Below are 12899 nucleotides of genomic sequence, written 5' to 3'. Positions count from 1 at the left end.
CAAGCCACGGGGTGGGGATTGAAAGAATAATTAAAAAGAGATTTCTTGCTTCTGCTAGAAATGAAAATTAAGGTTTGAGAGATAGAAATAATATTATCTCTATGTAGACCTGTGTGCATGCACGTATGTGTAATGGCAATAGCATGGTTTCCAAACAGAAAGAGAAAAACACTTGCCAAGAAGTTAAAAGTTATTACAGCTCTCCAAGGTGAACTGTTATTTAATGTTCTCCAAGGACTTCTGGTCATAAATATTTCTAAACTGTATGCACTTAACTCATGCCAATCAATACCATAAAGCAACTTTACAGCTAAGTTAGCAAAGTAGAGAACTCTTGTTTATTGACTAAACCTTGATGGTGCTTATATCTAAGGCTTCAATTTTGCAGTTTATAAAGTAATAGTATTCCTAGTTCCGGGCCATACACCTCCTGTTATTGTATTTTTATACAGATGATTAAATAGTTTATAGCATATTTACTTGTTGAGAAAACTCTTTTACCTTGAAAAAAAAAAGAACTTTTATTATGGATTTCTTTTAACTTTACAGGAGACTGTCAATCTCAAAGCAAGGATTGCTATCGGACATTTCAAAGGACTGCTTACTGGACCTTCTTTCTTCTCGAAGGACGCAAGATACTGTATTTTGACTTTTGAGTCAGCCCTTGTATACGGATGTGGACTGCAGGTAGAATGAGCAATGCAAAGAACTTGCTTGGACTTGGTATGTCCTTGTATTTTTGGGGACTAATGGACCTTACTACAAGTATGCTGTCGGGGAGTGCTGGGCCCCTCTCTGAAAGGCGAGAAGATCACCTGTCAGACAAGCAGCACCAACGTATGAAGAGGAGCTGGGTATGGAACCAGTTTTTTGTCCTGGAGGAATATACTGGGACCGATCCGCTATACGTCGGCAAGGTAAGAACTGCAGGAGGAGAGGAGAGAAGAGGAGAGGAGAGGAGAGGAGAGGAGAGGAGAGGAGAGGAGAGGAGAGGAGAGGAGAGGAGAGGAGAGGAGAGGAGAGGAGAGGAGAGGAGAGGAGAGGAGAGGAGAGGAGAGGAGAGGAGAGGAGGAGAGCGTATGTGTCTGTGTACCTACAGACCGTGGCAAAACACAGGAAGCATCTCTAAGCGCCTTTTCTCTACCTTCTTTCTGACAGGGAATCTATCCACATTTATTTCACTTCAGCTCCCAAGAGCTTTTGACCAGTGTCACCTTGAGTTGGGAAGAATTTCTATTTCAAGGGGCTGTCAATATATTTTCCTGTTTCAAAGAGATCTGCTGTTACAATCATCAGCTGTAATTGGGATAGCGTTAGAAAATCTGCAGTGATCTTTCCAGGGACTCCTACAATGTCAAGGCGAAGCAAGGTTATATTGATATACGAGGATTAAGAAAGAAAGGCAGAGTTTGTGCTCATACTTCCATCTGTGATCAAGTCAGCTGAAAGTTGAAGTTCACAATCAAATGAAATAACCACTATCTTTTGAAAACTGGCATTTCATTTTTTGTTTTCTGTAAATCTCAAGGGTCAGAATTTCTTCTCACCACAGTTTGAACCCAGTTTAATTCTGTGGACTGTGGAGAAATTGCTCCAAATCTAGAAGGCTAGAAGGATGGCTCATTAAATTCAGCATGCAGAGTCCTATTCTCAGATCCCTTACACCCAAAGAACAAACACCAGTACAAATAAGTGTAAAATGAATTGCTAAGCTTACCCCATCTACCTGATACAATTTCCATTCACAGTTCTGTATCTTCCTGAGGAACAAGCTGATAGGAAGACAGATTGGTGGTGTCTGCCACCCCAGTCTACATTTTATCCCTCAGTAAGCATCCTTTATATGATGACTTTTCAGAGTCTTTAATAAAAATGGAAAAATAATGGTACTTTATTATAGACTCTGGAACATATTGGCACTGTTAGTCAAAGGCCTGTGAGCAGCATTAGGTTTGCTTCTAGTCTACACCAATTGCAAATGTAATTAAACAGTCCACCAAGGGGATGAATAGGGGAGTGGCAGTGTGTTTAGGTGCTTGCAGGATACAGTTAAAGGTTTACTCATCTAGATGACCAGACACCAAAATTATGAGTACTGATTAAGCAGAGATAAATTAAGAAAGGATGTCAGAAAAAAAAAAAAAAACAGATTTGATTTATTTAGTTGAGACTACCTTTTTACATGGTCAAGTTAGAAATGCTCTTTTTAGGGACATATTAAAAACTGTGCCTCTCTGACTTACTCTTTCCTTTCAAACTATCCATTTGCAGACAAGAAGAATCACAAATACAAAAGGCCCTTTTGGACTTTTATTTATCACTCTACTCCATACAGCTAAACTGAGCCCTTAGTCACACCAGTATAAATCAAAATGCATGTATTGACTTCAAAGGACTTCTTCCTGATTTATCCCTGTGTTATTGACAGCAAGATGTGCACTCTCTCCTTCCTCCCACAGAAGTGGCATTACTAGAGATTGCCATCAAATGAGACCTCATTAGTCTTGATTCATCTCTACACCTAGCACTTCAGCTCTTTATATCTCTATTGATTAAAGAAATTAGTATTTATTTTCATGCAATTCCCAGCTTTGGCACAAGGGCCAGACATATTATTACATGTACACAATTTTGCCTGAAATGATGCCAGCCTTGCACTGTGAGCTGAATTTTAGCTAAAGCAAGTACTGCAAGAAACAAGCTTATCTTTGGCTTGCACTTTGCTGTGTCATTGGGAGCACAAAAACTTGGACTGGTCAACAGCACTCTTCTGCTCACTCAGCTCAGCTGAAAGGTGAAAAGCAGAGATGCTCTGTGTTCGTGTTCACAATACCATGGCCCAAGCTGCTGAGATCTCTCAGTTTGTGCTGGGAGAGCTATGTCCCACATGGGAGACCACATGTGTTATGGCTGTGTCAGCACAGGGATATGCAAGGGCTAATTAGCTCTCACTGTTAACAGCGCCAATTAGTCCCACACGCTGCTGAGCTGACATGGCTAGTTTGCACTGAGGACTTGCTAACTCTGCGCTACTCTATGTGCACCAGACACTGGGGAAATCTTCTGACAAAGTGTGTCTTTGAAGGTCAAAGAGTGCATCTTCTCCCATTCCCAAATGGGGTGCAGAGCAGCCATCCAAGCAGGGTGATAAAAGCACTGGCAACTACCATGTGAGAACAGGGCTTCCCACCTTCTCCTGCGTTCAGAAAAAGTAGCAGTTAACCGCAATTTCTTCATCCAAGCTGCGTTCGTGCTGTCTCTGTCTTAGGGATCCTTAGGAAAGGGGTCAGCTGGGAATAGGTTGTGGGCTGAATTAATTGTTCTGGCAGGCCAGAAATTTTTAAACCCAAATCACCTCAGGCTTACTCAGAAATAGCACTGGAACCTCCTGCGCAGACCTACATGGAAATGCAGCCTCTGAGCCTTCTGCACCAGCCCTGGGTCCCACGTCTGGGTAGAGCTTCTCTGATTGACACCATCCCCAACACCCTGAACTATCCTGCTGTCCAGGCCTTATTTTTATTCATCTGCTTGCTTGAATTCTGTTTCAGAAGGAAGAAGAGCACCTAGTATTGATCCTGTTGTAGTTATATTATACTTCCCATAAGAAAAGGGACTTTGCAGCTGTTTTAGGACAGATGTATACTACTGGAACAACCCCCCAAAAAACTTTGCCTTGAACCATGCATCCAGGCTTGCATAGTAGTATTTTCAAGGCTGCTATGAAACATAAAATGTATTTTTCTACATAACCTTAGAGCATAACCTTTCTGCACAGGGAAGGAAAAGGAGATGAAATCACTACAGTTTCTGTTTTTATACAGTGTTCATGATTCTAACTTAGAGGACCTTAGCTTCAGAGGGTTCCCTGGTGCTGGAAATGCTGGGCTTCAGCCGTCTTAGAATTAGCCATTATTGGCTGAGAGGATATGCTAGGGAAATCAAAGCTCCCACATTTGCTGCAGCAGGTGTTTCCCATATCCATGCCATGGCCAAAACTGCTTCAGTGTTTGAACTGGCGACACTTCCCCACTTTGCAGTGTCCAAGACTCCCTAATCCTGCTTCAAAGGACAGGGGCATTTTAACCACAGCAGCTGAATGAGTGAATAAATTGCAGCCTTTCTACAAACTATCACTGCAGATCAACCAAACAGACTCATGCGGCCTCAGAAAATCCCCTGCAGGTCCAAACTCCCTGGAGAGAGGGGAGAGCAAGGGGAAGATGGAGTCACAGCCCAGCTAGTGAAGCTGCATGATTCCTTCAGTGAGCTGCCTGCTGGCAGTATCACTCTCTTCCAAGAGCCTCTTTCCATGAAATGTGTCATTCAAATGCAGATATAGCCTTCTTAATCTTTCATCCTATCATCACTGAAAGAAGCAACCCAGACTGGCGTAATTAATTTCTATGGGGTTATCTGCTTCAGTCCTCCCATAGTCCATCCCTTACTAGGAAAAGGAAAGTACAAGAAAATTCCTCCTACTTCTGAGTAAGCCACAAAGAAGCACAATTTATTGCCTCATCCACAAAACAAAGCCAGCTTGAATTTGGATTTGTTTTCCAGTACAGCAGAAACCTTTGCAGTGAATCCTATGTATACCCCAACCTGCAGCATCCTTATACTGGGTTCGTCATTGCAGTGTTGTGAGCTTTAGTCTCTCTGGATACTGAATTCTTTCAAATTTATTACGGTTCAGAATTATAAAATCTTTAGTGCTCTTTTTTGTTTTGGCTAGAAAGAGACCCTACAAGAGTGCTGTTAGCATTTCTTACTACCTCAGCTTGGTTGAGGTCCAGTGCTTTTAACACATCACAGTGAGACAGAGATCCTTTTGTACGCCAGAATTCCTGTTAGTGTGCCATGTTCATTCCCTGTTTACTCTCTGCACAACTGCATTCATTCCAAATAGGGCTGTGGACAGAGGTGTAATTTAACCCCTGAGTTTGATTTAGTATCTTCCTCTAAGTCTTTTGAATTTTCTAGAACACTTTGTGCTGCTTTAAAATATGCTATCTTTACTCTTTCCTTTTCTTCCTGTTTTTCTTTTTCCTCTTTTATCTTTTTTTCTTTTTCATTTCTTTGCCTTTGCCTTTGTCTTTCTTTTCCTTTCTTTTTTTTTCCCTATGTAATGAAGACTTGTTGCTGTACGTTTTTTCCCTTCAGGCCCAGCTCTTAATTCCCCAGTCAGGTCCAACATCTGTATCCATCTCAGCAGCTGCATTCTCTCACTGACGCACTGATGCATTAAAACAAATGCCCAAGATGTAGCTCAGTGGTTCTGAATCAATTTGCAATGCCATAATAGTGTCCTCCTTCTGGAATCATCCTGTTTACTAGCTCCTGCAATGATAATCTCTGAGTTATGGGTGCTTAGGGCAAATGATGACAACCAGTGCCCTTTTGTGAATTAATCACAAGATGCTGTTTCCTGAAGATACGCCAGTGTGGAGTCCTGGTGCCTTTGTGTGAAGTAATACACATGGCAATCATTTAAATTTAACTGTTTGCCACTGCCAAATTAATCCGGGTCTGTTCTTCCCCCATTTAGCTGATATCACCTGAGAGCTGCCAGCATTGCTCTGAAGAACCAGTGTTTCCAAGACTCAGGAGCCACTGCAAAGTCCATTAGCCAAGAGGAGAAATGAAATACAAGTTATCTGACAAGTTAATTGTCACAATCTGTACCTTTTAGCTCCTACAGCCATTTTGTGATGTAAATGCAATAGCTGGTTACATGCCTTCAGCACTCTTTTGTCTCATTGGTCTTTGCAACTGAAGGGTCACCTGGGTGCAGTCTGTCATGAGGGAGGTCAGTGTCACTTCTCCACATGCAACCACAGAAATCTTGTCATGGAAAACAATATAACGCACAACTTAGCCGAAATCAGTCCAAATCTAAAATCAGGAGTAGACTCAAGTTTTGTATAGGTCATGTGCTCTATTCTGACAGTCTAAGTAAGGGAAACGACCTCCAAGAAACGAGTCACTGACAGCCAGTTCCCACACTGAAGGAAATGGACTTTCAACTTCAGTGGGACCATTTGCACCAGCTGAGGATCTGTCCACTAGCATTAGAAATGTTTATGTCAGACAGGACAATTTAACCATACCACTAAAATCATTTTGCTATATGATGAATTTGTTATATAGTTTTCTATGTATTTTTAAATAACCCCAAAATAGATTTCTTTTTTTTCTTCCTTGAGAGAATGTCCCATAATATAATGCATCACGTTTGACTTCTGATTTTCCAGATAAATTATCTGCTTCTTATTCAAATATCACCAATCCTGTGCTCATATATATCCATTTTCCTATTCTAAAGCTTTTTCATCTAGTATGAATATTTAGCTATGGTTTGGCCCCCTCTTTCACAGTTTTCCCATATGTCCCATGAACTCATCGAAGTATTAAACACACACATAAATCTGAATATATCTTTTAACATAATTGCTCATATATATTTTTAAAATGTGCTGAATCTGGACCATTTTGTACACTGCTTTTTTTTCATTCAATACTTATTCATCCCCCAGAATCATAATCACACTGAAAAATAGAATGAGCGTGTGAACCATTCTTTACAATCCCATTTTAATTATATCACCCCAAGTCTATTACTTTCCTGTTCTGTAAGACTAAATCAGTACACGCACTGCCTTTCTCTTGATATCGGTAAGGTCATTAAGCTCTGTTCCTTAAAAGTGTGACAGTATGAGTACATTGTTAAGCATCTGGGTAGTCTAAGTGAAATTAAGTGATTTGTTTGTCTTTTGATAGTCATTCCAATATTTCACAGGAACCAGGTGTTTAACAGAATGGTAGTCCCTAGGATGATTTGTTCCTCTGTTTTAGATGATAATTAGCACTGCATTTACTTTTCTTCTATGTTCTATTTCCAGCTATCTGTGGTTTCTCAGAACTAATTAGCAGTCATGCAGTAAATCCATTTCCTAATTCCCTAGGAAATCCTGGGACATCTCTCATCTGCATAGCCTGCCATGGACAAAATCAAATATTACGTATTGCTTGCCTCACCTCCTACTGGCAATTTTTTTCCTGATGAAGTAATGGCCCAGCCTAATTTTTCTTGCTAAAATTTCATGCAGAAATTTTTAAAAGATTTCTAAATCATAAAGCTACTGAGAAGCTCTTCCATTCTCCCTTCCCCTTGATCATAGACAGTTTCACTTCACGTACTCTAGTACTGTGCTACCCTTTAATTATCTAATTCTAAATATCTAATTCATCTTAAACCACATGAGCAAGCACAGTTGTCATACACTTTTCCTTACTTCACCTTACCCCAAGCCTGATGGTGAGTCCTTCTCAATGGCTGTTGCAACCCGTCACAAAATTATTCTTGTCATCATAGAGATCTGAAAAAGTCATAGACCCTGCTCTTGTTTGGGTGTCGCTGCCTTTCTGTGTCTGGCACATCTGTGAGTGCAGAAATGGGAAGGCTGGAGAGTTTTTAATTGCACCTCTTTCATACTTCAGACTTTAATGAATATTTGCCTGTTTCAGTAAAATAAGTTCATTAAAACCATTTGTGAATCCCAACACTGAGACCAAAATGCTCAGAACACTGAAGGGCTTCGTGTCTCTCACCAGCTGTTTACCCAGGTCTTGGTCTAATTGAATCCTGTTCCATTTTACAGCTCCATTCTGACATGGATAGAGGAGATGGTTCAATCAAATACATCCTGTCGGGAGAAGGAGCTGGCATTGTATTCACTATTGATGATACCACGGGGGACATTCATGCCATCCAGAGGCTGGACCGAGAAGAAAGATCCCAGTACACCCTGAGGGCACAGGCTCTAGACAGGCGAACAGGCAGACCAATGGAACCAGAGTCGGAGTTCATCATTAAGATACAAGACATCAATGACAATGAACCCAAGTTCCTGGATGGGCCTTATGTAGCCTCCGTTCCAGAAATGTCACCTGTGGGTAAGGCAGATTCTGCAAAGTCTTTTGCCCCTCAGCAGATTACAGATGACCTCAAAAACATAAATTTCCTGACTCTTTGGACTCAGCTTTTCCCGTTGTGCTCCAAGAGTAATTTGGTAGGATAGGAGAGCTTCCCTAGGGTGTGCCTGGCTGCTGCAGAAGGATAGTAGACCTAGATAGTAAGTGGCTGGCTTCCTCCAAAAAAAGAGCATATCAAAGGAGAGAGAGAAAGATGAGAAAAGGTGTCATTTGAACATGCCATCCTTAGACGGCTTGCAATAATGTAGCTCCCCTTCTCCTCTACCCTCTTATGGTAGTGGTGGTAATTATAATCAGACAACCATTACGAGCCAGAAAAGGTTAAAACTGTCCCAGGAACCTATTCTGGTTCATGCTGAGAACTGAAATTCTGTCCAGGACCCCTCAAAATCATGGAAATGTGGCTTTTTTAGCAAATTGAGTCCTTCTAATCCCTTTAACTCTGCACTGAGCACGGTGCACCTGATCCCAAAGATCTGGTTCCATTTGTTCTGCACTTTTAGAAAGTGGGATCATGTCAAAAATAATTCTGTTCTTGCAGTGCAGCCAGAAAGCAAATAGCTGCCCTCTTCCACAAGACAGAAGAAACCATTTCCACCTAAAATTTCCAGTAACCACACAAAATGCTATATTAAGGTGTTAGGGGGGAGGGGGTGGTTTTCTTTTGGAGATGCCGATTGCCTTTTGGCTCTGCAGCATCATTACAGATACAATGCCAGGTTAATCACATCTCCTGAATTTGCAGATTTGCTTCAATTTCTCAGTCTTCAGCATAATGTTGTTGTAAATCTAGAGACAAACATCAGATTAAAAAGTTCCACTGAGAAAAAATGTTTCATAATGGTAATGGGTAACTTGAACTTTATTTTCCAGTAAATATTTATGAACAGAGGATTTGTTTCTGAGCACAAAAGGTTATGTAGAAAGCTAGATGCATTCATAAAGACATAGTCTAACATTTTAAGAAGTCAAAACTCACATACATTTCAGATGGTTATGTCTTACCTTCTCCTTGTTCTCGATAAACTGCATGATCTACAAGCCATAATTAGCCTCACAAGTGGTCCTTGAAAACTAACTGAGGAAAAGAAATGTGCAACTACTAAAAAGCATTTCAGCAGGCTTTAATCTCGAGGCCATGCAATCTAAACTGTGATGTCATGGAGAGATTATCTCATAGATACCTCCATTCCTGCTCATAGTCTGTGTACAGGTTCCATCCCTTAGTCATCATTTAGCATCCACGGGCCTGCTGCACCAATTCCTGATTTACATCTGCGTATTTGTAGGTGTTATTTTAGCTGCCTTTAAGTAACATTTAAGAGCAAGAAATGTGGAAAAGAAACCAGCAACATATAAATGCCACCATGAATATAGTGTTAGATTGGCAATTCTGTAGCCATGGTCCATAGAATACTTGCTGTTTTATGTCTTCTTACAGAGGCATGATGAATTTATGCCTATTAGTTCCTTTAGTGCTAAGGAGATACAAGTAGGAGCAATAAGTACAAGCATTACCAGCATGAAATGGAGAAGTCCAGGGTGATAAAGTTCTTGTTAGGCATTTCAGTTTGTTTTGAACTGTGTATTTTCCTCCCAGCTCTTAATCCCGTCAGGTCTTACCTGATATCTCTTTTTTTTGTCAGGCACTTCTGTTATCCAGGTGACAGCTACTGATGCTGATGACCCAACTTATGGGAATAGTGCAAGAGTAGTCTACAGCATTCTCCAAGGACAACCATATTTCTCTGTGGACTCTCGGACAGGTATGTTACTTCAGGGATCAGCCAGTGCGAACACCGAAAGAAACAATTCCAAACAGAAAGAAAAGGTAGTGTGTCCCAGCCATGTTCATAGAAACATGCTTCTGTGTCTAAGAGGCAACACAGAGCAACACTACGTGAGGGATAAAGCAATACTCGAGTAATGCATTCCAGAGAAAGGAAGTGCCTTCAGCAGTAATATATACATTTGAATGACCGAATTCTGCAGATAGGGAGCTAGGCTTATTTGGTGCTGTAAATATTCTTGTTGGCATATATCATATCAGTGATGTCTTCAGGAGGTATAACTGGTCACAAGGCTTAGTGGGAAAAAATATACACACATACATATATACACACACACATGCATATAAATAAACATGAACCAACCAGGCTTGGAAAGTTCAAGTAAAAGGATGTAGTCCCTAGGGGCGTACTTGTTAATAACCTTAAGTTTCTCTACAGGACACCCTCTCTGTTTTGCCTTCTCTCTCTCTTTGCATATATTCAATGCATATTTCCAAAAGAGGAACCTGACAGGTTTTGACAGTTTCTAAAGGGCATCTGTAGTGCTAAGGTCAGAAACTCATGAGAGGATAGTTACTGCTGGACCCTAGGGGGGCAAAATAGAATCAAAAGCTGCATAATCCTCTTCTGCAAGTTACCAGTTTATGGAATAAGTGCATTACCCAAGTACAAACCTGGGTGCAGGTTACTTCCTCAAATCTACATGATATAAGTGGAACAGGTCTGTTAATTTTGTAATAAATTTATCAACCACACACTAATTAAGGGCATAAAGTTTTGCTAATGCTTTCTGAGACAACAAGGAGCCAAAATTCCTAGCCAGATTCAGCACAGATTTAACCACTAAAATACAATTTAGGGGCCTCCATATAGGCCCCTAAGTCCAAACTGATGATCCTGTACTTGTGTGCTGTGTAACCCAGAACCATTCTTTCTCCGCAAGAAGTTTTCCCATTACTTGTTATAGCATCCTTGGATGTGTCCAGAGCAGCATCAAACTTCACAATGGTCAATGGGGCACCCAGTTAGAATAAGTGTAGTTGTGATCTGGAAACTGTTTCTCCATCACAATTCCAGGGCTCTAACTAGCTTTCTCAGCCCGAACAGACCTGCAGGATTTGGTAATACACAAGATGCAGTTGCAGCTGTCACATTCTTTAAGACAAAGCCAGAGCATGACTGCTTACCACCTCCTTTAAAACAGTGGCTGTTGATTAAAGCATCCAATAGTGGGCAATCCGTTTCAGAATTCTCTTCTGCTAGATGATTTTTACCTCCCAAAATAACATCTTAGGTACAAAATCATGTTGCTGATCTGTTCTCTTTTGCCTCACAAATCCTAAATTAATGTGTACATGAAGGAACTACTGCTCTTCCCTTTCCCCAGCATACTTTTACAACCTGATTTTATTCTTGTAGAAGATAAAGAAATGTGTATTTAAATACCCTCAGAAGAATAAGAAATACCCTCCGAATCTTCCACTTCCTCAGAAACCATCTAGCTGTTTTGGAAAAGAACAAGCATCACCTCCGGTCTTTGTTTTTTGAAAGAGAGTGAGCCTCATTCAACCTGGTAAAAGAAATAGCACCAGCATCATAAGATAAGAGATAACAGAAGATAAAAAGCCCTAGGGAGGCTTTTAAGGCTGCTGTTCTCGGCATTTCTTTGCTGACCTGTTGTGTGCACCAACATAGGAGGCTCGGTGCTCAAAGTGGCAGCTACTCTGGGACCATTCACTGGCCCTCCTTTAGGGACTAAAGGCCCCAAATGCAAGCATGGCAGAGCCTGGCTATTAGGCACTGATGTCACTTGTTTGATCGAGCTCATGCCGTATTAAGGACAAGCCAAGAGGGGAAATTCCCTACAAAATGTTCATATGGAGAAAATTACTCAAAATCCTAAGTCCTCATATCTTATTTATATAGATGGGAGTTTGGGGAGCTATGGAACTCTATGTGTTCTAAGGATGGAACTCTTAAGGACTGCAGGTAGCAAGAATAAAATAGTGTGCTGTGCATAGTTCAGTGCTGGTCGCTATTTCTTTCCTTTTGCATACAGTGATAATTGCAAATGCAGTGCCTTTTTACTGCTCATTTATTAAACCCATACATTGTGCGTCTGCTAAAAATAGAGACTAAATATGAATTGCACAAGTCTGTAGAGTGCCAGTGTGCAAGTATTGTCTGTTCAACCTTGTGACTGGAAGCGGGCCCCTAGTGCCTGGCCATCACAGAAGAAATTGTCCCTTCAGAGCACATCCCCTTGACTACATCACTACACCGCTGTTCTTCCCTGCTCAGAGGAAGCCTCTTGAGCAACTGTGCATGGATCAGGAAAGAAGCAGAGACCCTGTGTTGCAAAGCCACAAGTTTTCTGAATGCAGCAGGCAAGGATGCAAGGACCAAAAAATGAATTGCACTCAGAGCTCTTGATTTCTGACAGCTCTGTGAACATAAGCCTGCGTCCCTCCATCCCAGCAGCCAAACACGAGTAGGCTTCAGGAGGGTACCTGGGTGTGAAGGAGCAGAAATTAGTGCATTAGTCAATAGACCGACTGCCAAAGAAAAAGAAAGCATCCAAGTTGCATGTTCTGAGACAGGCACACAAAAGGTTTGGGAAAGGAGAGGTCAGCAACCCAGCCAGGACCTCAGAGTCTGCGGTGTAAAGAAAGAGGAGGGAGGACCAGCAGGGAGTCGGGAAGTTTCAGCTCTCTGAATTTGTGCTTCTAACCCAAAGCAAGAGCCAGCTTTTGTGAGTCAGCAAAGCAGTGCACACCTTGGCCAGCGCTTGGCAGCCCCGATAAGAGAAGTGCTGCTGCCACCTCATGTCCTCATGCAGTAGTGTAAGCCCGAAAGGAAGGGACGTCCACGCGGGCTGGAAGGTGGCAGCGCTAGCCAGGTAGCATCCTCACCACCACCTCTCCCCGCTGTCTTTCCTGGCTTGCAGGAACAGTCTGCACAACCTACCTGTCTTTCTCAGCTCGCCCCAAATTCTGCTCTCGCTGACTCCAGCAAACATCCGCAAGGACCCAACAGAGCCCTAGGCTTTGTTCAGGTTGTCTCCGGGACCACGTGTGTGGGGTCACTCTGGAAAACTCATCAGGATTTATTTTT

At 41.7% G+C, this 12899-nt stretch overlaps 1 protein-coding gene across 1 annotated transcript in view; it reads left to right on the top strand.

Moving 5' to 3' along the window:
* The first annotated feature begins 562 nt into the window (after window positions 1-562).
* CDH20 (cadherin 20) overlaps window positions 563-12899 on the top strand; it is a 36916-nt gene continuing 24579 nt past the window's right edge. The window contains exons 1-3 of the mRNA XM_010214653.2: window positions 563-917; window positions 7662-7956; window positions 9642-9761. Coding sequence (XP_010212955.1) covers window positions 675-917; window positions 7662-7956; window positions 9642-9761 — 658 coding nt within the window. The 5' untranslated portion in view covers window positions 563-674. The remainder of the gene's footprint in view (window positions 918-7661; window positions 7957-9641; window positions 9762-12899) is intronic.

The sequence above is a fragment of the Tinamus guttatus genome, unplaced genomic scaffold (genome assembly GCF_059628265.1).
Source record: "Tinamus guttatus ecotype Peru unplaced genomic scaffold, ASM5962826v1 Tinamus_guttatus_pri_ptg000117l, whole genome shotgun sequence".
NCBI classification, from domain to species: Eukaryota; Metazoa; Chordata; class Aves; order Tinamiformes; family Tinamidae; genus Tinamus; species Tinamus guttatus.
Note: the sequence above shows the minus strand (reverse complement) of the source record. Positions and strands in the feature narration are given on the sequence as shown.